This window comes from Chlorocebus sabaeus, chromosome 9 (genome assembly GCF_047675955.1).
Source record: "Chlorocebus sabaeus isolate Y175 chromosome 9, mChlSab1.0.hap1, whole genome shotgun sequence".
Lineage (NCBI taxonomy): Eukaryota > Metazoa > Chordata > Mammalia > Primates > Cercopithecidae > Chlorocebus > Chlorocebus sabaeus.
This window is the reverse complement of record NC_132912.1, coordinates 49,779,711-49,800,021: the sequence shown is the minus strand read 5'-3', so window position 1 is coordinate 49,800,021 and position 20,311 is coordinate 49,779,711. Positions and strand designations below refer to the sequence as shown.

The window sequence follows — 20,311 nt, the reverse complement described above, 5'->3', positions numbered from 1 at the left end:
AGAGTCACAAATAAATGGTCCCATGGCAGCCTGGCAGAATGAGACGAGAGAGCAAGAACTGGGCGATTGGGAGGGGAGGAGAAAAGAAACTGACTGGACTCAGTGGGGAAAGACTAAGGGGTGGGAATGCAAGGCAGAGCCAGCTCTTGTTCCTGGCCAGCCCCGGGAAAGCTGGCTACAGGCAGAAAGGAGCTCGAAGTGGGCGATGCCTCCCAGGGGACCTTGGGGACAGCAGTAGCCAGAGGCAAGCCCAAGGCAGATGGCATCCGTCACCTCCTTACCTTCAGGCATCTCCCGGTCATGGATGTGGTGCATGTGGAGGTCCTCACCAACTTCAACAGTTACCTCAGCAGGCTGCACAGCAGCAGCCATGGGTGCCCCTGCCATCCCGTCCCCAGCTCCTGCCATCTTGTTCCCAGCTCCTGCCATCCTGTCCCCAGCTCCTGCCATCCTGTTCCCAGCTCCTGCCATCCTGTCCCCAGCTCCTGCCTCATAGATCTTGGACTCAGAGGGACACACTGACCACTGTTGCTGGTCAAACTCGGGGCTGACCCTGGGTCGCACATAACAGGTCAGTATGTTCCCCATGGGACGCCTCTACTGTCTGCCACCACCTGTGCCTCTGCTCACAGCTTTGGCCTCGCACTCCCGCTGCCCTAGGCCGAGGCTATGCTGCACTTGCAGAGATGGTCTTGCCCACTGCTCGCCTGCCCACCTCACAGCCCGGTCCTGGGCCCTGGCTAGGGCTGCAGGCCAAGGCCCGCACCTGGCCGCCTCCCCTGAGTTGACTTGTCTGGGAGGGTGAAGACCAGCCAGCTTATTAAATTGCTTGTGAACCCAAAAAGCGCTGAGAGACACAACTGCCTGAAGAGAGAACAAACGGAGCTCCTCCTCCTTCTGTAGTCACCTACAGACTGAAGCCCACTGGCCCAGGTGGGAGCCCAGGCATGTGGCACACAATGCCCCACCCCACACATCACAATGCCCTCCCCGACAGCTCACAGTGCCCCACCCTGGCTGCCACCCCTCCCCAACAGCTCAGAATGCCCCTGCCTGAGGTGCCCCGCCCTGTGGCTTATGATGCTGCTGCTCTCCTGGCCCCTCCTGCAGTGCCAGGTGGACTAAGGTTTTCATCCATCACCAGCTTCCTGAGCTTTTTAGTCCTAAGAAAAGCACAGGTTCGTTACTTGAAGCCATCTTCCTCTCTGAGTTCTATACAAAGCCTCAGTAGAGTGGGCCATTAGCAACTAAGTTGAACAACTTTTACTTGCTGACTGAATATAGATACACCTGAATTGCTGACTGTTTTTGTAACAAAACAGTCCTCTCCTGTCTTCCAATGAGTGGTCGTTTTTGTCTACGACTTGACCACAGCAATCCCTGGGGCCCTAGCTCTATTCTCAATAAAGAGTTATGGCTACGTGTCTTGAATGACACCTTAGGACCCATCGTGCCTCCACCTCCTTCTCCATAAAATAGAAACCTAACTTGTCCCTCCATGCTCTGAAATGCTGAAACTTACCAACTCCCTTTTCTCCCCACTATTTCTTCCTTCCACGGCAGGGACTTTCAGATTTTCTTTCTTTTACTAACAAAGCACTAAGCATGATTTTGTCATACAAAATCGAGAGCCATAAAGTGGGTTACCACGGTTCTAATTCAATAAAGATGAATACTTGACATCTGGCAAGCAGTGTGTGCCTGACAGTGTCCCCACTGTGCTATGCTCATTTAACCTTCAGAAACAATCTCATTTACAGATTTTACAGAAGAAGTGGAGATGGAGAAGGTAAGTAACCTCCCCAAGGTCACATGACTGCTAAGGGTGGGGCCACAATTTGATCCCAGGTAGTCTGAATTCCCCAATTCCTCAAGCATGGTTATCAGAAAGTGTATTAGTTTGTTTTCACATTGATATAAAGAAATACCTGAGGCTGGGCAATTTATAAAGGAAAGAGGTTTAATTGACTCACAGTTTCGCATGGCTGGGGAGGCCTTAGGAAACGTACAATCATGGCAGAAGGGGAACCAGGTCTGACTTACATGGCGGCCACACAGAGAGTGTGAGCATGTGAAGGAGCAACTGTCAAACATGTATGAAACCATGAGATCTCAGCTGTGCATGGTGGCTCACACCCGTAACCCTAGCACTTTGGGAGGCCAGGGCAGGTGGGTCAATTAAAGTCAGAAGTTCGAGACTAGCTAGCTAACGTAGTGACATCCCGTCTCTACTAACAATACAAAAATTAGCTAGGTGTGGTGGCATTTGCCTGTAATCCCAGTTACTTGATAGGCTGAGGCAGGAGAATCGCTTGAACCCATGAGGATTATGGGGATTACAATTCATGATGAGATTTGGGTGGGGACATGACCAAACCATATCAGAAAGTAAAGGTAGAAGTCAAGCTTGGATGGGAAGTGATATTGTATATTATTATTATTATTTTTTTTTTTCGAGACGAAGTTTTGCTCTTGTTGCCCAATGAAATTGTTTTTCTGATTTCATTTTCAGATTGTGTCTTGCAGATGTATAGATTTACAATTGATAAATGATTCTGACTATTAACCTTTTATGCTTCAACCTTGCTGAACACATTTTTTTTTTGATACGGAGTTTCGCCCTTGTTGCTCAGGCTGGAGTGCAATGGCATGATCTTTGCTCACCATAACCTCCACCTCCTGGGCTCAAGAGATTCTTCTGCCTCAGTCTCCCGAGTAGCTCAGATTACAGGCATGCGTCGCCATGCCTGGCTAATTTTGTATTTTTAGTAGAGACGGGGTTTCTCTGTGTTGGTCAGGCTGGTCTTGAACTCCCGACCTCAGGTGATCCATCTGCCTCGGTCTCCCAAAGTGCTGGGATTACAGGCTTGAGCCACCGCGCCCAGCAAAATTTGCTTATTTTTAAGCTTTTTGATGCTTTTCTGTTTTGTTTTGGTTTATTTCCTATTTATTAATACAAGTTCTTTAGGTATTTTGGATATTTGTTAAAAAGCTTTTCAATTTCTTTATTGGTTTCTTTGCTGTGAAGGTTTTCAATCTGACACAGTCCCATGTTTAGTTTTGCTTTCCATGTCTCCACTTTTGTGACATATTCAGTAAATTAGTGTCAAGATCCATACCTAGAAACTTCTAGACAAAAACCTAAAAGAAAAGTTTTCTCATTTCAGGTTATTTTGTTTATTTTATTTTATTTTCCGAGACAAGAGTCTCGCTCTGTTGCCCAGGCTGGAGTGCAGGTGGTGCGATCTCGGCTTACTGCAACCTTCGCCTCCAGAGTTCAAGCGATTCTCCTGCCTCAGCCTCCTTAGTAGCTGGGACTACAGGCATGTGCTACCACGCCTGGCTAATTTTTGTATTTTTAGTAGAGACAGGGTTTTACCATGTTGGCCAGGATGGTCTCAACCTCCTGACCTTGTGATCCACCCACCTCTGCTTCCCAAAGGGCTGGGATTACAGTCGTGAGCCACCATGCTTGGCCACATTTAAATCTTTAATAAATTTTTATTTTAGTTTGGCAAACTATGCCCTCCCCCCAACCCACTGTCGGATTTTGCTAATAAAGTGTTATTGGAACACAACCATACTCATTCATTTACTTACTTTCTATTGCTGCTTTCACCCTACCTCCAATGTAAGAGTTGAGTAATTATGACAGAGACCGGATGGCTCACAGAGCCTCAGATGTTTTCTATCTGACCCTTTTATTTTATTTATTTTTTTGAGATAGAGTCTTGCTCTGTCACCTAGGCTGGAGTGCAGTCATATGATCTCAGCTCACTGCAACCTCTGTTTCTCAGCTTCAAGCGATGCTCCTGCCTTAGCCTCCCAAGTAGCTGGGATTACAGGTGCCTGCCACCACACCCAGCTAATTTTTGTATTTGTAGTAGAGACGAGGTTTCACCATGTTGGCCAGGTTGGTCTCGAACTCCTGACCTCGTGATCCACCCACCTTGGCCTCCCAAAGTGCTGGGATTACAGGCATGAGCCACCATGCCTGGCCCTGCCCCTTTACATAAACAGTTTGCTAACCATTGCTCTAAGGCATCCTGTTCCATTCTTGCCTTGTGGAAGTAGCAGAATGAATGTAGGTTAATAGCAGGGGGAAGTGCTGAGGATGGAAATGTCAGCCTCTAGAGCAGCACTGCCCCATTGAACTCTGCGGGAATGAAAACGTTCTTTATCTGCATCGACAAAGGCAGTAGCCACCAGCCACCTGGATTGCTGATCCCATTCTAGTCTGTGCTTTTTGGTGCTCTGTCATCTTGCTGCTGACTATTCAGCCTGTCACCACGGCACAATCTTGTAGGCAGCCCAGGTTGGTCTCGGTGATCCTGGAGCTACTGACTACTTCCTTGGGTACTGTAAGATCAGATGGGGAATTACTCATATCCAGAGTCAAGATTTTTTACAGCTCCCACAGGTCAACCATTTGCCCAAGTCTGCTATGAGAGTGACATGATGACAGATGAAGGCACTTGCTAGTTGCCCACTCCTTTCCCCTATTCATTTTATGCATCTTCCTTCTGTCCTTAGGTTATTTGCGCAAATAGTTTCTTGCTCTAGGACCCAGTGTGGGTCAGAGTCAGCATTTGTTAAATATGATGATTTTCTTTTGGAACAACTAAATCTACTCATCAATCAGTAGGATTGATTTCAGGGGATTCAGGAGACAATAGGTTTAGAAAATACGCAAACTGGTATTTTGAGAGGCTTGAAAGGGAGAGAGAAGTTATGTAAAAAAAAAAGTTCCTATGGTAACAAATTTTAATGCTGTTTTATTCAGTCTCCACGGTCTATCAGATAGGTTATGTAGTAACACTAATTTTACAGATGAAGCTAAAATCTGGAAGCGATGTGGAATAATGGAACGAGTTTGGATTTTTGTATTGTGCCCTACATTTAAATCTGGCTTTCCGACATAGAGCTGTTTGATTATAGGCAAATTGTTCTACTTTAATTAGCTTTTGTTTACTTCTTAGTAGACAAGGGGTTTCAAATACCAACCTTGCAGGATTGTGATGGGGAGAGAATATGTAAAGACCTTTGTCAACTAGATGATAATGATGAAGATGTTGTAAAGAATGAATGACTTGGCCAGGTAATGGAGCTTCCAGTATTGAGAACCAAGGCTTTAAACACACCTGCCTGACTCCACGGTCCATGCTGTCAATTCTCCAGTGTGAACGGTTTTTACTCAGTAAGTCTCCATCACATCCTATTCTAGGCTCAGGAAGGCAAAGATTATTAGCATCATAACTGTCCTCAAAGGGCTCCAATCTATTTAGCATTAAGCATATGTAGAGTTTCAGAAGGAACCAGCGGCGAGACTGGTGAATCAAAGCTTAGTGCCTCACCATACTCCTCCAGTGTATGCTCAATAGTTCGTTGAACTGTGGAGATAAGTTGGTGGGTAGGGTCTCAGAAGAATGAGAGGACAGGAGACACAGCTTAGGTGTTTAGTTTCATATTAGACCGACTCCTCTGAGCCAGAAGTCGAGGATGAGTGAGCCCCCACCGGGAGCGAGATGACATTCTTTGTCAGCTGAGTAACCCCCGTAGTGAAGGAGGTTCACGGAGTTGGAAAATCGGTAGGCAGAACGAGGCAGTGGGCTCCCATGTTAGGCTGAAAGGCAGGTGTTGGCTTGAAGCCAGTTACTGTTTACGCCGCAGCTCAGTAGCTTGGAAACTGGAGCAGGAGGCCTGGCTGAGCTTACCCAAAGCTGGGATTTGAGCCCAGGGTGCCTACTCCATTGCCTGGCCTACAGTCCTCAGTAAATTGTACGAGGACTACAGAAAGTTATCTGTTTTCACCCTTGTCTTCAACCAAGCACGGTAATGCCCCCATTTTCCAGATGAGGCAATTAAGGCCAGAAACATTAGGGGACATTGAAGCCCGAAGCGGATTTGTTCAGGGCAGGCCGACCCAAACGCACCAGGAGTGCCCCTGGCTCTGAAGAGGCCACCGACTGGACAGCATCTACCTGTATCGCCTATCCCCAGCAAATCAGGCGCCTGGAAGAGGATCCCCGGTGGGTCTGACGGAGAGCACTCCAGCCACCCTGCCGTTCCCAGCAGGCCGTGCGGCCGCCCTCAAGACGCCCGCGTGGGCAAGAGTCAGGGGTGCGGTGTTGCTAGGAATAAAAGAGCAACATCCGGGCCTTGTAACCCACAACCTCCAGGGAATGCCAAGAAGGCCCCAGCGCCCTGGCGCCCCTGCAACGGCCCACGTCCGGGTCCAGGCCCGCCCCGCCAGCGCTGATTGGAGGGTAGCGAGAGCGCCGTCCAGCGATTGGTAGGTAGTGTCACAAAGGGGCGGGGCGCGGCGGTCGCGGAGCGTTGTCGGTCAGTGCCTTACGTGGAGTAGCTCGTGGGGTCGCTGGGCCCTGTAGACCTGTGGGCGGGCGAGCGAGCCGGCGGACAAGACTGCGGGTGAGGCTGAGCTAGCGAGCGGCCGGCAGGGGGGGCGCCCGGGCTGCGAGCCGCTGAGCCCAGCCGCGCTGCCGCCGCCGGCCGTAGTAGGGCCGGAATGGCGCAAGGCCGGAGTGGTGTTGCCGCTCGGCGCCTGGCTGCCGGGTAGCGTCCCGTCCCCGCCCCTCGCCTTGCGGCCTGACGCCGGCAGCTGCTGCCCGGGGACCGGAGCGGCGGGTCGCCTTTGCCCAGGACACACGCTCTGGCGTTTGTTCCTTGGGGCGTGACGCCAGCTTCAACGGGTACCCGGCTTTCCCGACGGGTGCTGATCTCCGAGTCGCTGTTGTCACGCGGTCTGCTGTGCTCCAGCTTCAGGCCCGTGGGTCTGGGGAGCCCGGATTGGTCTTGGAGGAGCAACGGCTGCGCAGGTGACTCGGTGGCCTCAAGTGTGTAGGTATCAGGATGGCGCGAGGAGATGCTGGCTGAAATATTTCCCAATTCCGCTTGCGGATAAACTCCCTACTTGAGCTTTGGCTACAGACAAATTAGGCGGTTGATGTGGTTCTGTACTTCGTATTTAGAACTTTAGGGATGTTTTCACATATCAGTAAAGGAAGATCTGTGTCACAGTTTGAATGGCAGCTTCATATTCTGGATATCTTTATGTTTGGGAAAATGTTTCAAAGGTGACTGCTCTTCTGTAGCTAAGCTTTGGAGCAGAGGATGGAGCAAATTCTGAGTTACTGAAATTATGTATTCAGCGCTATTGCCTGTTTACCGTTAACTTCCATTTCATCTTTGGAGTTGTGTTTTTGGAACTTTTTCAGAAGAGATGAGAGAAATGCTTTGGGAATTGATTTTTTCTTTTCTTTTTTTTTTTTTTATAAGTTCTAGGGTACATGTGCACAGCGTGCAGATTTGTTACATAGGTATACATGTGCCATGTTGGTTTTCTGCACCGATTACCTCATCGTTTACATTGGGTATTTCTCCTAATGCTGTCCCTCCCACAGTCCACCTCCCCAGACAGGCCGGTGTGTGATGTTCCCCTCCCTGTGTCCAAGTGTTCTCGTTGTTCAGTTCCCACCTCTGAGTGAGAACATGCAGTGTTTGGTTTTCTGTCCTTGTCATAGTTTGCTGAGAATGATTGTTTCCAGCTTCATTCATGTCCCTGCAAAGGACATGAATTCATCCTTTTTTTATGGCTGCATAGTATTCCATGGTGTATATGTGCCACATTTTCTTAATCCAGTCTATCACTGATGGACATTTGGGTTGGTTCCAAATCTTTGCTATTGTGAATAGTGCCGCAATAAACATACGTGTGCATGTGTCTTTATAGTGGCATGATTTATAATCCTTTGGGTATATACCCAGTAATGAGATGGCTGGGTCAAATGATATTTCTAGTTCTGGATCCTTGAGGAATCGCCACACTGTCTTCCACAATGGTCGAACTAATCTACAGTCCCACCAACAGTGTAAAAGTGTTCCTATTTCTCCACATCCTCTCCAGCATCTGTTGTTTCCTGACTTTTTAATGATCGCCATTCTAACTGGTGTGAAATTGTATCTCATTGTGGCTTTAATTTGCATTTCTCTGATTGCCAGTATGATGAGCATTTTTTCATGTATCTGTTGGCTGCATAAATGTCTTCTTTTGAGAAGTGTCTGTTCATGTCCTTTGCCCGCTTTTTGATGTGATTGTTTGTTTTTTTCTTGAAAATTTAAGTTTTTTGTAGATTCTGGTTATTAGCCCTTTGTCAGATGAATAGATTGCAAAAATTTTCTCCCATTCTGTAGGTTGCCTGTTCACTCCGATGGTAGTTCCTTTTGCTGTGCAGAAGCTCTTTAGTTTAATTAGATCCCATTTGTCTCTTTTGGCTTTTGTTGCCATTGCTTTTGGTGTTTTAGTCATGAAGTCCTTGCCCATGCCCATGTCCTGAATGGTATTGCCTAGGTTTTCTTCTAGGGTTTTTAGGGTTTCAGGTCTAACATTTAAGTCTTTAATAAATCTTGAATTAGTTTTTGTATAAGGTGTAAGGAAGGGATCCAGTTTCAGCTTTCTACATATGGCTAGCCAGTTTTGCCAGCACCATGTATTAAATAGGGAATCCTTTTCCCGTTTCTTGTTTTTGTCAGGTTTGTCAAAGATGGTTGTAGGCTGGGTGCGGTGGCTCATGCCTGTAATCCCAGCATTTTGGGAGGCCAAGGCAGGCGGATCATCTGAAGTTGGGAGTTCGAGACCAGCCTGACCAACATGGAGAAACCCCATCTCTACTAAAAATACAAAAAAATTAGCCGGGCATGGTGGCACATGCCTATAATCCCAGCTACTAGGGAGGCTGAGGCCAGAGAATCGCTTGAACCTGGGAGGCCGAGGTTGTGGTGAGCCAAGATCACAACATTGCACTTCAGCCTGGGCAACAAAAGCAAAACTCAATCCGAAAAAAAAAAAAAATCAGTTGGTTGTGATTTTTGCACATTGATTTTGTATCCTGAGACTTTGCTGAAGTTGCTTATCAGCTTAAGGAGATTTTGGGCTGAGACGATGGGGTTTTCTAAATATACAACCATGTCATCTGCAAACAGGGACAATTTGACTTCCTCTTTTCCTAATTGAATACCCTTTATTTCTTTCTCTTGCTTGATTGCCCTGGTCAGAACTTCCAACACTGTGTTGAATAGGAGTGGTGAGAGAGGGCATCCCTGTCTTGTGCCGGTTTTCAAAGGGAATGCTTCCAGTTTTTGCCCATTCACTATGATTTTAGCTGTGGGTTTGTCATAAATAGCTCTTACTATTTTGAGATACGTTCCATCAATACCTAGTTTATTAAGAGTTTTTAGTATGAACGGCTGTTGGATTTTGTCGAAGGTCTTTTCTGCATCTATTAAGATAATCGTGGGTTTTGTCATTGGTTCTGTTTGTGTGATGGATTATGTTTACTGATTTGCATATGTTGAACCAACCTTGCATCCCAGGTATGAAGCCGACTTGATCGTAGTGGATAAACTTTTTGATGTGCTGCTGGATTCGATTTGCCAGTATTTTATTGAGGATTTTTGCATCGATGTTCATCAGGGATATTGGTCTAAAATTCTCTTTTTTTGTTGTGTCTCTGCCAGGCTTTAGTATCAGGATGATGCTGGCCGCATGAAATGAGTTAGGGAGGATTCCCTCTTTTTCTGTTGATTGAAATAGTTTCAGAAGGAATGGTACCAGCTCCTCTTTGTACCTCTGGTAGAATTTGGCTGTGAATCCATCTGGTCCTGGACTTTTTTTGTTGGTAGGCTGTTAGTTATTGCCCTCAATTTTAGAACCTGTTATTGGTCTAAAAAATATTCCACTTCTCCTGGTTTAGTCTTGGGAGGGTGTATGTGTCCAGGAATTTATCTATTTCTTCTAGATTTTCTAGTTTATTTGTGTGGAGGTGTTTATAGTAGTCTCTGATGGTAGTTTGTATTTCTGTGGGATTGGTGGTGATACCCCCTTTATCTTTTTTTATTGAGTCTATTTGATTCTTCTCTCTTTTCTTATTAGTCTTGCTAGTGGTCTGTCAATTTTGTTGATCTTTTCAAAAAACCAGCTCCTGGATTCATTGATTTTTTGAAGGTTTTTTGTGTCTCTGTATCCTTCAGTTCTGCTCTGATCTTATTTATTTCTTGCCTCTTGCTAGCTTTTGAATGTGTTTGCTCTTGCTTCTCTAGTTCTTTTAATTCTGATGTTAGGGTGTCGATTTTAGATTTTTCCTGCTTTCTCTTGTGGGCATTTAGTGCTATAAATTTCCCTGTATACATTGCTTTAAATGTGTCCCACATATTCTGGTGTGTTGTGTCTTTGTTCTCATTGGTTTCAAAGAACATCTTTATTTCTGCCTTTGTTTCGTTATTTACACAGTAGTCATTCAGGAACAGGTTGTTCAGTTTCCATGCAGTTGTGCAGTTTTGAGTGAGTTTCTTAATCCTGATTCTAATTTGATTGCACTGTGGTCTGAGAGACAGTTTATTATAATTTCTGTTCTTTTACATTTGCTAAGGAGTGCTTTACTTCCAACTATGTGGTCAGCTTTGGAATAAGTGCCATGTCGTGCTGAGAAGAATGTATATTCTGTTGATTTGGGGTGGAGAGTTCTGTAGATGTCTATTAAGTCTGCTTGGTGCAGAGCTGAGTTCAAGTCCTGGATATCCTTGTTAACCTTCTGTCTTATTGATCTGTCTAATGCCAACAGTGGGGTGTTAAAATCTCCCATTATTATTATGTAGGAGTCTAAGTCTCTTTGTAGGTCTCTAAGGACTTGCTTTATGAATCTGGGTGCTCCTGTATTGGGTGCATATATAGTTAGGATAGTTAGCTCTTCTTGTTGAATTGATCCCTTTACCATTATGCAATGGCCTTCTTTGCCTCTTTTGATCTTTGTTGGTTTAAAGTCTGTTTTTATCAGAGACTAGGATTGCAACCCCTGCCTTTTTTGCTTTCTATTTGCTTGGTAGATCATCTTCCATCCCTTTATTTTGAGCCTGTGTGTGTCTTTGCACGTGAGATAGGTCTCCCGAATACAGCACACTGATGGGTCTTGACTCTTTATCCAATTTGCCAGTCTGTGTCTTTTAATTGGGGCATTTAGCCCATTTACATGTAAGGTTAATATTGTTATGTGTGAATTTGATCCTGTCATTATGATATTAGCTGGTTATTTTGCCCGTTAATTGTTGCAGTTTCTTCATAGCATCAATGGTCTTTACCATTTGGCATGTTTTTTCAGTGTCTGGTACCAGTTGTTCCTTTCCATCTGCTTCCTTCAGGGTCTCTTGTAAGGCAGGCCTGGTGGTGACAAAATCTGTCAGCATTTGTTTGTCTGTAAATGATTTTATTTCTCCTTCACTTATGAAGCTTAGTTTGGCTGGATATGAAATTCTGAGTTGAAAAATCTTTTCTTTAAGAATGTTGAATATTGGCCCCCACTCTCTTCTGGCTTGAAGTTTCTGCTGAGAGATCCACTGTTAATCTGATGGGCTTCCCTTTGTGGGTAACCCAACCTTTCTCTATGACTGCCCTTAACATTTTTTCCTTCATTTCAGTCTTGGTGAATCTGACAATTATGTGTCTGGGGGTTGCTCTTCTTGAGGAGTATCTTTGTGGTGTTCTCTTTATTTCCTGAATTTGAATTATGGCCTGCCTTGCTAGTTTGGGGAAGTTCTCCTGGATAATATACTGAAGAGTGTTTTCCAATTTATTTTCATTCTCCCCGTCACTTTTAGGTATACCAATCAAATGTAGATTTGGTCTTTTCACATAATCCCATATTTGTTGGAGGCTTTGTTCATTTCTTTTTACTCTTTTTTCCCCTAAACTTCTCTTCTTCCTTTATTTCATTCATTTGATCTTCAATCACTGATACCCTTTCTTCCACTTGATCGAATTGGCTATTGAAGCTTGTGCATATGTCACATAGTTCTTGTGCCATGGTTTTCAGCTCCATCAGGTCATTTAAGATCTTCTCTACACTGTTTATTCTAGTTAGCCATTCGTCTAATCTTTTTTCAAGGTTTTTAGCTTCCTTGTGATGGGTTCGAACATCCTCCTTTAGCTTGGAGAAGTCTGTTATTAACGGCCTTCTGAAGCCTACTTCTGTCATCTCATCAAAGTTAGTCTCCATCAACCTTTGTGCCATTGCTGGCGAGGAGCTGCGATCCTTTGGAGGAGAAGAGGTGCTCTGGTTTTTAGAATTTTCAGGTTTTCTGCTCTGGTTTCTCCTCATCTTTGTGGTTTTATCTACCTTTGGTTTTTGATGTTGGTGACCTACAAAAGGGGTTTTGGTGTGGATGTCCTTTTTGTTGATGTTGATGCTATTCCTTTCTGTTTGTTAGTTTTCCTTCTAACAGTTAGGTCCCTTACCTGCAGGTCTGTTGGAGTTTGTCGGAGGTCCCCTCCAGACCTTGTTTGCCTGGGTATTACCAGTGGAGGCTGCAGAACTGCAAATATTGCAGAACAGCAAATATTGCTGCCTGATCCTTCCTCTGGAAGCTTTGTCCCAGAGAGGCACCTGCCTGTATGAGGTGTCAGTCAGCCCCTACTGGGAGGTGTCTTCCAGTTAGTCTACATGGTGGTCAGGGACCCACTTGAGGCGGCAGTCTGTCCGTTCTCAGAGCTCAGGCACTGTGATGGGAGAACCACTGCTTTCTTCGAGCTGTCAGACAGGATGTTTAAGTCTATAGAAGTTTCTGCTGCCTTTTGTTCAGCTATGCCCTATCCCCAGAGGTGGAGTCTATAGAGGCAGCAAGCACTGTAGCCCTGCGGTGGGCTCTGCCCAGTTCGAACTTCCCAGCTGCTTTGTTTACCTACTCAAGCCTCAGCAATGGCAGACACCCCCTCCCTGCCAGGCTGCTGCCTTGCAGGTCAATCGCTGACTGCTGTGCTAGCAGTGAGCAAGGCTCCATGGGCATGGGACCCACTGAGCCAGGTGCGGGATGTAATCTCCTGGTCTACTGGTTGCTAAGACTTTGGAAAAACCACAGTATTTGAGCGGGAGTGTTGCGTTTTTCCAGGTACCGTCTGTCACAGCTTCTCTTGGCTAGGAAAGGGAAATCCCCTGACCCCTTGCTCTTCCCAGGTGAGGTGATGCCCCACCCTGTTTTGGCTCGCCCTCTGTGGGCTGCACCCACTGTCCAACCAGTCCTAATAAGATGAACTAGGTACTTCAGTTGGAAATGCAGAAATCACCCATTTTCTGCATTGATCACACTGGGAGCTGCAGACCAGAGCTGTTCTATTCGGCCATCTTGGAACAAACCAGGAATTGATTTAGAAATCTTTTTGGTGTCATTACTCTTAATAGCTAGATATATAATTGTAAAAGTTCTGGAAGTACTTTTTTCTCTACCTGCCCCCAATTTTTTTTTTTTTTTTTTGAGACAGTGTCTGTCTGTGTTGCCCAGGCTGGAGTGCAGTGGCATAATCATAGCTTGCTGCAGCTTGGAACTCCAGGGCTCCAGTGATTCTCCCACCATACCCTCCTGAATAGCTGAGACTACAGGTGTGTGCCATCATACCCAGCTAATTTTTTTTTTTTTTAATTTTGTAGAAACAAGGGTCTCGCTATGTTGCCCAGGCTGGTCTCAACCTTCTTGCCTCAAGTGATTCTCCCACCTTGGCCTCCTAAATTGCTGGGATTACAGGCATGAGCCACCGTGGCCAGCTTTTTTTTTTCTGTTTTCTTTGTTTCCTGTTCCCCTTCTGTTTTTTTTTAGCTGTTTTTCCATCCCATCTTGAAGTCTTCATTGCCCCCTCATTTTCCAAGATCATGAGTCTCACAGTATACTCAGCCAAGCATGACCACACACCATTTCAAGAAGCCATTCATGGACCCAGCTTTTAGTACTGGCTAAGTCTTTGGCCTGCTTCAGCTTCCATTTGCTCCTTAGCTACCCTCTAGGCATCCAGTCTGGCTTAACCAGATTTCATGGCCTCATTTTGTCCTCTGCTACAGTGATTTCTACTCCTGAGGAGAAGCATAACTATTTAGAGGGAAGCATTTTTGCTTTTGGTTATCAACCTTGGTTCTTTTGGAATATTGGAAATTACCCCATTGACTGGACCCAGACTTACAGTGGAAGTTCCAGCACAATTAATGCTATTCGGGGTTGTTCTTTTTCTTCTGGCTTATAGTTACATTATCCATTCTCATTATAGATGAAGAACTTCCAAATCTGTTTGTTACCTTCTACCCTCCCCCAGCCTATTATTTTCAGGGTCTCACTATGGAAGAACACTGTGGTGAATGAAGCACTCCAGATTCCTTGGGCAGGCATAGTCACTCATGTCTTTATTTCTGTCATGTTCATTTTGCAGTCCTGACACCTGACTTTTGTTGCTAGAGCTGCCACTATGTAGTTAGGAGTACTTTTGACTTCGGGGATACACACACTGGCAGCTCTATAGTATACTCTTATTTGATATAGCGTAAGTATGTTTTTAAGAATTCATGTTATCCAAAATTATAAAAGCAGTTGCTTAAATGAGTGAAAGAAAGAGGATTGTTAGAGAGCTCCATACAAAGTCATATATAAGCAATGCAGCTTAGTATTAAGATTGCAATACTCTCCAAATCTATAGACTTGATACAATCGCTGTCAAAATCCCAGCTGACATTTTTGCAAAATGGGCATACCTAAAATTCATATGGCAATTCAAGGAGCCCAGAATAGCCAACAATCTAAAAAGAGAAGAACAAATTGGAGGCTTCACACTTCCTGATTTCAGAACTTACTACAAAGTTACAGTAATTAAGATACAGTGGTACTGGCATAGGTAGATCAACAGAATAAAGAGTCTGGAAATAAAGCTTCACATTGACAATAAATTGGTTTTTAACAAGGAACCAAGAGAATTCAATTGGGAACAAATGGTTATTCTGACACATAATACTGGAACAACTGGTTATCCACATACAAAAGAATAAAGTTAGACCCTACCTCACACCATACACAAAACTAAATTGAAATTAGACAATAGACCTAAATATAAGAGCTAAAACTATACAATTTTTAGAAAAATACATAAGTCAATCTTTATTACCTTGGGTTAGGCCAAGCTTTTTAAGTATGATAAAAGAAAAATAAGCCAAATTAGACTTTAACAAAATTAAAAACTTTTGTGTTTCGAAAGATACTATCAAAAGACAACCCACAAAATGAGAGAAAATATTTACCATTCATGTATCTGTTAAGTGTTTTTATCTAGAATATGTAATATACATACATATCAATACAATATCATACAACTCAATAAAAAATCCAATTAAAAATAGACAAAATATATGAATAGGCATTTCTCCAAAGAGTGTATGCAAATGGCCAATAATCACATAAAAAAGATGTACAATATAATTAGTTTTTAAAGAAATGGAAATCACAGCCACAGCGAGATACTACTTCACACCCACTAGGATAGCTTTAATCAAAAAGAAAGAAGTATTGGCAAGGGTGTGGGGAAATTGGCACCCTCATTCATTGTTGGTGGGACTCTAAAATGATCCATACCATTTAGAAAACAGTTTGGTAGTTCCACAAAGTGCTAATAACATAAGAGTTACCACATAACCCAGCAAAGCTACTTCAAAGAGAAAGGAAAACATATGTTTACACAAAAACTTGCAGTTGAATGTTCATCTTAGCATTATATGTAACAGCCCCAAATTGAAAACAACTCAAATGCTCATCAACTGATGGATGGATAAACAACATGAGATGTATTGCTACAAGGGACTATTATTCAATAATAAAAAGGAGTGAAGTACTGATATATCTTAGAACATGATGAACTTTGAAAACATTATGCTAAGTGAAAGAAACCAGTCACAAAAAGTCATATGTGATTCTATTTATGTGAAATGTCCAGAATAGACCAATTTGGAGATAGAAAGTAGATTAGTGGTTGCGTAGGGTTGAGTGGGGGACTGGGGGAATTTGGGAGTGATGGTTACAGGGTATGGGTTCCTTTTAGAGGTGATGAACATTTTTTAAAGCAAATGTGGTGATGGTTGCACAACTCTGTGTATATAATAAAAACCATTGAATTTTAGACTTTAAACGAGTGACTTTTATGGCATGTGAATTACATTTCAATAAAGCTTCTTTTTTTTTTTTTTTTTTTTTTTTTTTTTAAGATGGAGTCTTGCTCCATTGCTCAGGTTGGAGTGCAGTGGCGCAATCTCAGCTCACTGCAACCTCTGCCTTCTGGACTCAAGCGGTTCTCCTGCCTCAGCTTCCCGAGTAGCTGGGACTACAGGCATGCACCACCATACCTGGCTAATTTTTGTATTTTTTTGGTAGCGACGGGATTTCGCCATTTTGGCCAGGCTGGTCTCGAACTCCTGACCTCAGGTGATCCGCCCACCTTCCAAAGTGCTGGGATTACAGATGTGAGCCACTGCGCCTGGCTCTCAATAAAGCTATTTTTAAAAACCTTACTCTTCTCACCAGAAAGATGTGTATCATTTGTCCTAGTTTAATTTCAAGGTCCTCCTGTATAGAATTTTCACAATTAATAGCAATAGCAATTTGATCATTCTTGTGCTCCTAGTTCTATACTTGTCATTTAGTTTACTACTTCTATTTGTTGGGCTTACCACTCATACTCATTAGCCATTGTATGTATGTGAGCAGAGATTGTCTAATATTTATTACCAATTTTAATGTCATCTTAATGCTGTAATATCCTCTGGAATCCGTTGATGATTTAGTGAGTACTACTTTATTTTTTTGAGACGGAGTCTTGCTCTGTCGCCCAGGCTGGGGTGCTGTGGCATGATCTTGGCTCACTGCAAGCTCTGCCTCCCAGGTTCATGGCATTCTCCTGCCTCTCCCGAGTAGCTGGGACTACAGGTGCGTGCCGCCACACCCGGCTAATTTTTTTTGTATTTTTAGTAGAGATGGGGTCTCACTGTGTTAGCCAGGATGGTCTCAATCTCCTGACCTCGTGATCCTCCCGTCTCGGCTTCCCAAAGTGCTGGGATTACAAGCGTGAGCCACAGCACCCGGCCTAGTGAGTACTATTTTTAAGCAACCTATTATGATGGTTGGCATTCCTGTTATCCAGTATGATTCAAATATACAACAGGAGTAGGCATGGTGGCTCATGCCTGTAATCCCAGCACTTTGGGAGGCCAAAGCAGGAGGATTGCTTGAGCCCAGGAGTTTGAGACCAGCCTGTGCAACATAGAGATACCCTGTCTCTACAACAAATATAAAAATTAGCCAGGTATGATGGTGCATGCCTGTAGTCCCAGCTGCTTTGGAGGCTGGGTGGGAGGATCGCTTGAGCCCAGGAGGTTGAGGTTGCAGTGAGCTGTAATCATTGCCGCTGCATTCCAGCTCAGGGCAACAGAGCAAGACCCTGCCTCAAAAAAATAAAATAAAATAAAGAGAAAAAAATATATATGTATATATATAAAAATATATATATGTAAATATATATATACGCATGCGCGCACGCACATACACACACACATATATATGTCAAATGGCTGGGCACGGTGGCTCACGTCTGTAATCCCAGCACTTTGGGAGGCCGAGGTAGGTGGATCACGAGGTCACGAGATCGAGACCATTCTGGCCAACATGGTGAAACCTTGTTTCTACTAAAAATACAAAAATCTTCTGGGCATAGTGGTGGGTGCCTGTAATTCCAGCTACTTGGGAGGCTGAGGCAGGAGAATTGCTTGAACCCGGGAGGCGGAGGGTGCAGTGAGCCAAGATTGTGCCACTGCACTCCAACCTGGTGACAGAACAAGACTCTGTCAAAAAAAAAAAAAAAGTCAAATGTACAATGGTTGTAAAGTTATGCTTTGTATGGTATAGAAGACATAATTTATATGTTTTAGAAAAGGATATGAATAAATTTTTCAAAGCCTTGCAATAATGTATTGATGTGTTTGTTGAGTTTGGTTTATGTGTCATTTAACGACGAAAGTATTTGTTGAGCATGTACTATATATATAAGTAACTGTGCTGAGCTCTCGTATGATACATTATAATATAAAAAATACACCTATTCTTAATAATCTTATGGTCTAGATGGGAGAGTGATTTCAGAGACAAATGTGAAAAGTTCAGGATTAGATATAGTTAAAAGCACTAAAGTGAATTCTGGGGCTGTCTGGAAGATTGATATGGACCACAGGTACATGAAAAATCTTTGTGGACAAATACGACTTTCAGATAGACTTATTAAAAAAATTCTTGTTTTTTTAGGTACAAAACTCAAAACATGAACAACAATATATATTACCAGTCTTCAAACCTGATTTGGCTAGAACTGGAATACAGTTGCCTACGACATATTTTAGAAGAACTAGAAAAGTCAAAGTAATGGATAACAGAAAAGAACCTCCATTCTTCAATGATGATAACATGGGACCATATTACTACAGACTTCATTTCTATGATACCATGGAGCTCTTCATTGAAACATTAACTGGAACATGTTTTGAGCTGAGAGTTTCACCTTTTGAAACTATTATTTCTGTGAAAGCAAAAATTCGAAGATTGGAAGGTACTCATCTTTCTTTGTTTTTAGGATATGAAAATTAAATTTGTTCAATAATATCTAGTAATTTTTAAAGTATTTTAATGGAGACAATTTCAAACATATATGATGTTAGAAAGAATAAGATACTGAACCCCCTTCTACTCCCTCTCTCCAACATTTATCAGTTTATGAACTATTTTGTACCCGTTGCTGTGTTCACCAGATTCTTTGGAAGCAAATCCCTGGCATCATGCTGTGGTGTGAAATAGTATTTTAGAGTAACTTTCAGCAGGTTATGGTGACATGCAAATTCTGCCTTAACTATTTTATAGTTACTTTTAATGTTACTTTATATTTTACTTTTAATGGGAAATAGTAATTATATTCCCTTCTAGGGATCTTATTTCCCTTTTTGCACTGCTTTGCAACCACCCCCCCCCCGCTTTTTTTTCAATGTGGAGGTTTTCCGAAAAGAGTTTTTGGCTTACATTTACATACATTCAAAGTTCCCTTAGCATAGCAGGGGCGCTGAATAATGTGTAACGTCTCTTTTGTGGTTTGTATATTTGCAAAAAGTGCCTAAAAGTGCACTTTTTAAAAATTAAAAATTAAAATTAGTCTTTTTCTTTTCATTTTGCAGATTTCTGCAATAAGTAATGTTTGCCATTTGTAGTTGTTAAAAATCCAGTTTTGAGTAGAAAATTAAATTGTTCCATATAACAGTAAATGGATCTTTGTTGATGAAACCAGCTGGAACTTGCTTGTAATATAAAGGTAGTGACTAGGGTTGCCCTCCAGCTGGTTTAAGTTCAGAATTATAGAAGGATGAGGAGGGTTAGAATTTTTCATTTTTGTGAGGTCAAGGATTCTGATACATGAGCTCCTGAATATTTGCTATTTCTCTAGCCCCAGGAGACATCCTGCTGAAGTAAGTGGCTGGCCGAGTCCAGTGACCACATCAGCACATTCAGTAATGGCTCTTGAAGCTTTTGTCTGCCCTAAATGATTTGGTGAGGTCTAGAGTCATAATAGTCTATTTTGATTTTGTTCTGCTTTGCAATTTATATCATAGTTTAGAGGATCCCTTTTTTGGAGCATGAAGATGAAATCCTCTTGTGTTTTATATTATCTCCGTATTTTTTATCTCATTCATGAATTTTAAATAATCTCTATGCAGCAAAAGCACTTTAGAGAGAGTTCTGTTTCAATCTTTTTATGTCAGAAGAGTCAACTTGGGTTTAGAGGAGATTAATAACTCATCCAAGGGGAAATATTTAGTTTCCACGAGTCAGAACCAGAGCCAAGTTATAGATTCCTTGTCCTCTGTAGGAGGAGACATTGTGGGGACAAAAGCAGTGGCTTTGTGGTTATTAGACAATTGAATCTAAGTTTAAATGTTTATGAACAAATACAGATATTAGGAAATTAAATAAGGTAATATGTAAAATACCCTACTGTCTTAGTCTCCTGGAGCCGTCATAACAAAATACCACAGACTGGTGGGTGGCTTAAACAGCAGAAATTTATTTCTGTCTGAAGGCTGAATATCAGGGTACCAGCTTGGGCAGGTTCTGGTGGGGGCTCTCCTCTAGGCTTGCCCACTGCATTTTCACTGCATCTTCACATGGCAGAGAGAGAACATAGTCTTCTTTTTTTTTTTTTTTTTTCTCTGAGACGGAGTTTTGCTCTTGTTGCCCAGACTGGAGTGCAATGGCACAATCTCTACTCACCACAACCTCTGCCTCCTGGGTTCAAATGATTCTCCTGCCTCAGCCTCCCGAATAGCTGGGATTACAGGCATGTGCCACCACGCCCAACTAATTTTGTACTTTTAGTAGAAATGGGGTTTCACCATATTGACCAGGCTGGTCTCGA

At 43.2% G+C, this 20,311-nt stretch overlaps 3 protein-coding genes across 3 annotated transcripts in view; 2 read left to right on the top strand and 1 right to left on the bottom strand.

Moving 5' to 3' along the window:
- LOC103215806 (arf-GAP with GTPase, ANK repeat and PH domain-containing protein 11-like) overlaps positions 1 to 6,310 on the bottom strand; it is a 29,027-nt gene extending 22,717 nt beyond the window's left edge. Inside the window, 1 exon segment of the mRNA XM_073018955.1 lies at positions 282 to 6,310. Within this exon segment, the coding sequence (XP_072875056.1) occupies positions 282 to 588 (307 nt within the window). The 5' untranslated portion in view covers positions 589 to 6,310.
- Positions 6,311 to 6,345: 35 nt separating this feature from the next.
- ZFAND4 (zinc finger AN1-type containing 4) overlaps positions 6,346 to 20,311 on the top strand; it is a 57,981-nt gene continuing 44,015 nt past the window's right edge. Inside the window, exons 1-2 of the mRNA XM_007962521.3 lie at positions 6,346 to 6,858; positions 18,160 to 18,460. Of these exons, the coding sequence (XP_007960712.3) occupies positions 18,277 to 18,460 (184 nt within the window). The 5' untranslated portion in view covers positions 6,346 to 6,858; positions 18,160 to 18,276. The remainder of the gene's footprint in view (positions 6,859 to 18,159; positions 18,461 to 20,311) is intronic.
- The window catches only part of MARCHF8 (membrane associated ring-CH-type finger 8), a 212,746-nt gene continuing 210,801 nt past the window's right edge, over positions 18,367 to 20,311 (top strand). The window contains exon 1 of the mRNA XM_073018953.1: positions 18,367 to 18,460. The gene's annotated coding sequence lies outside the window, so the exon portion shown is untranslated. The remainder of the gene's footprint in view (positions 18,461 to 20,311) is intronic.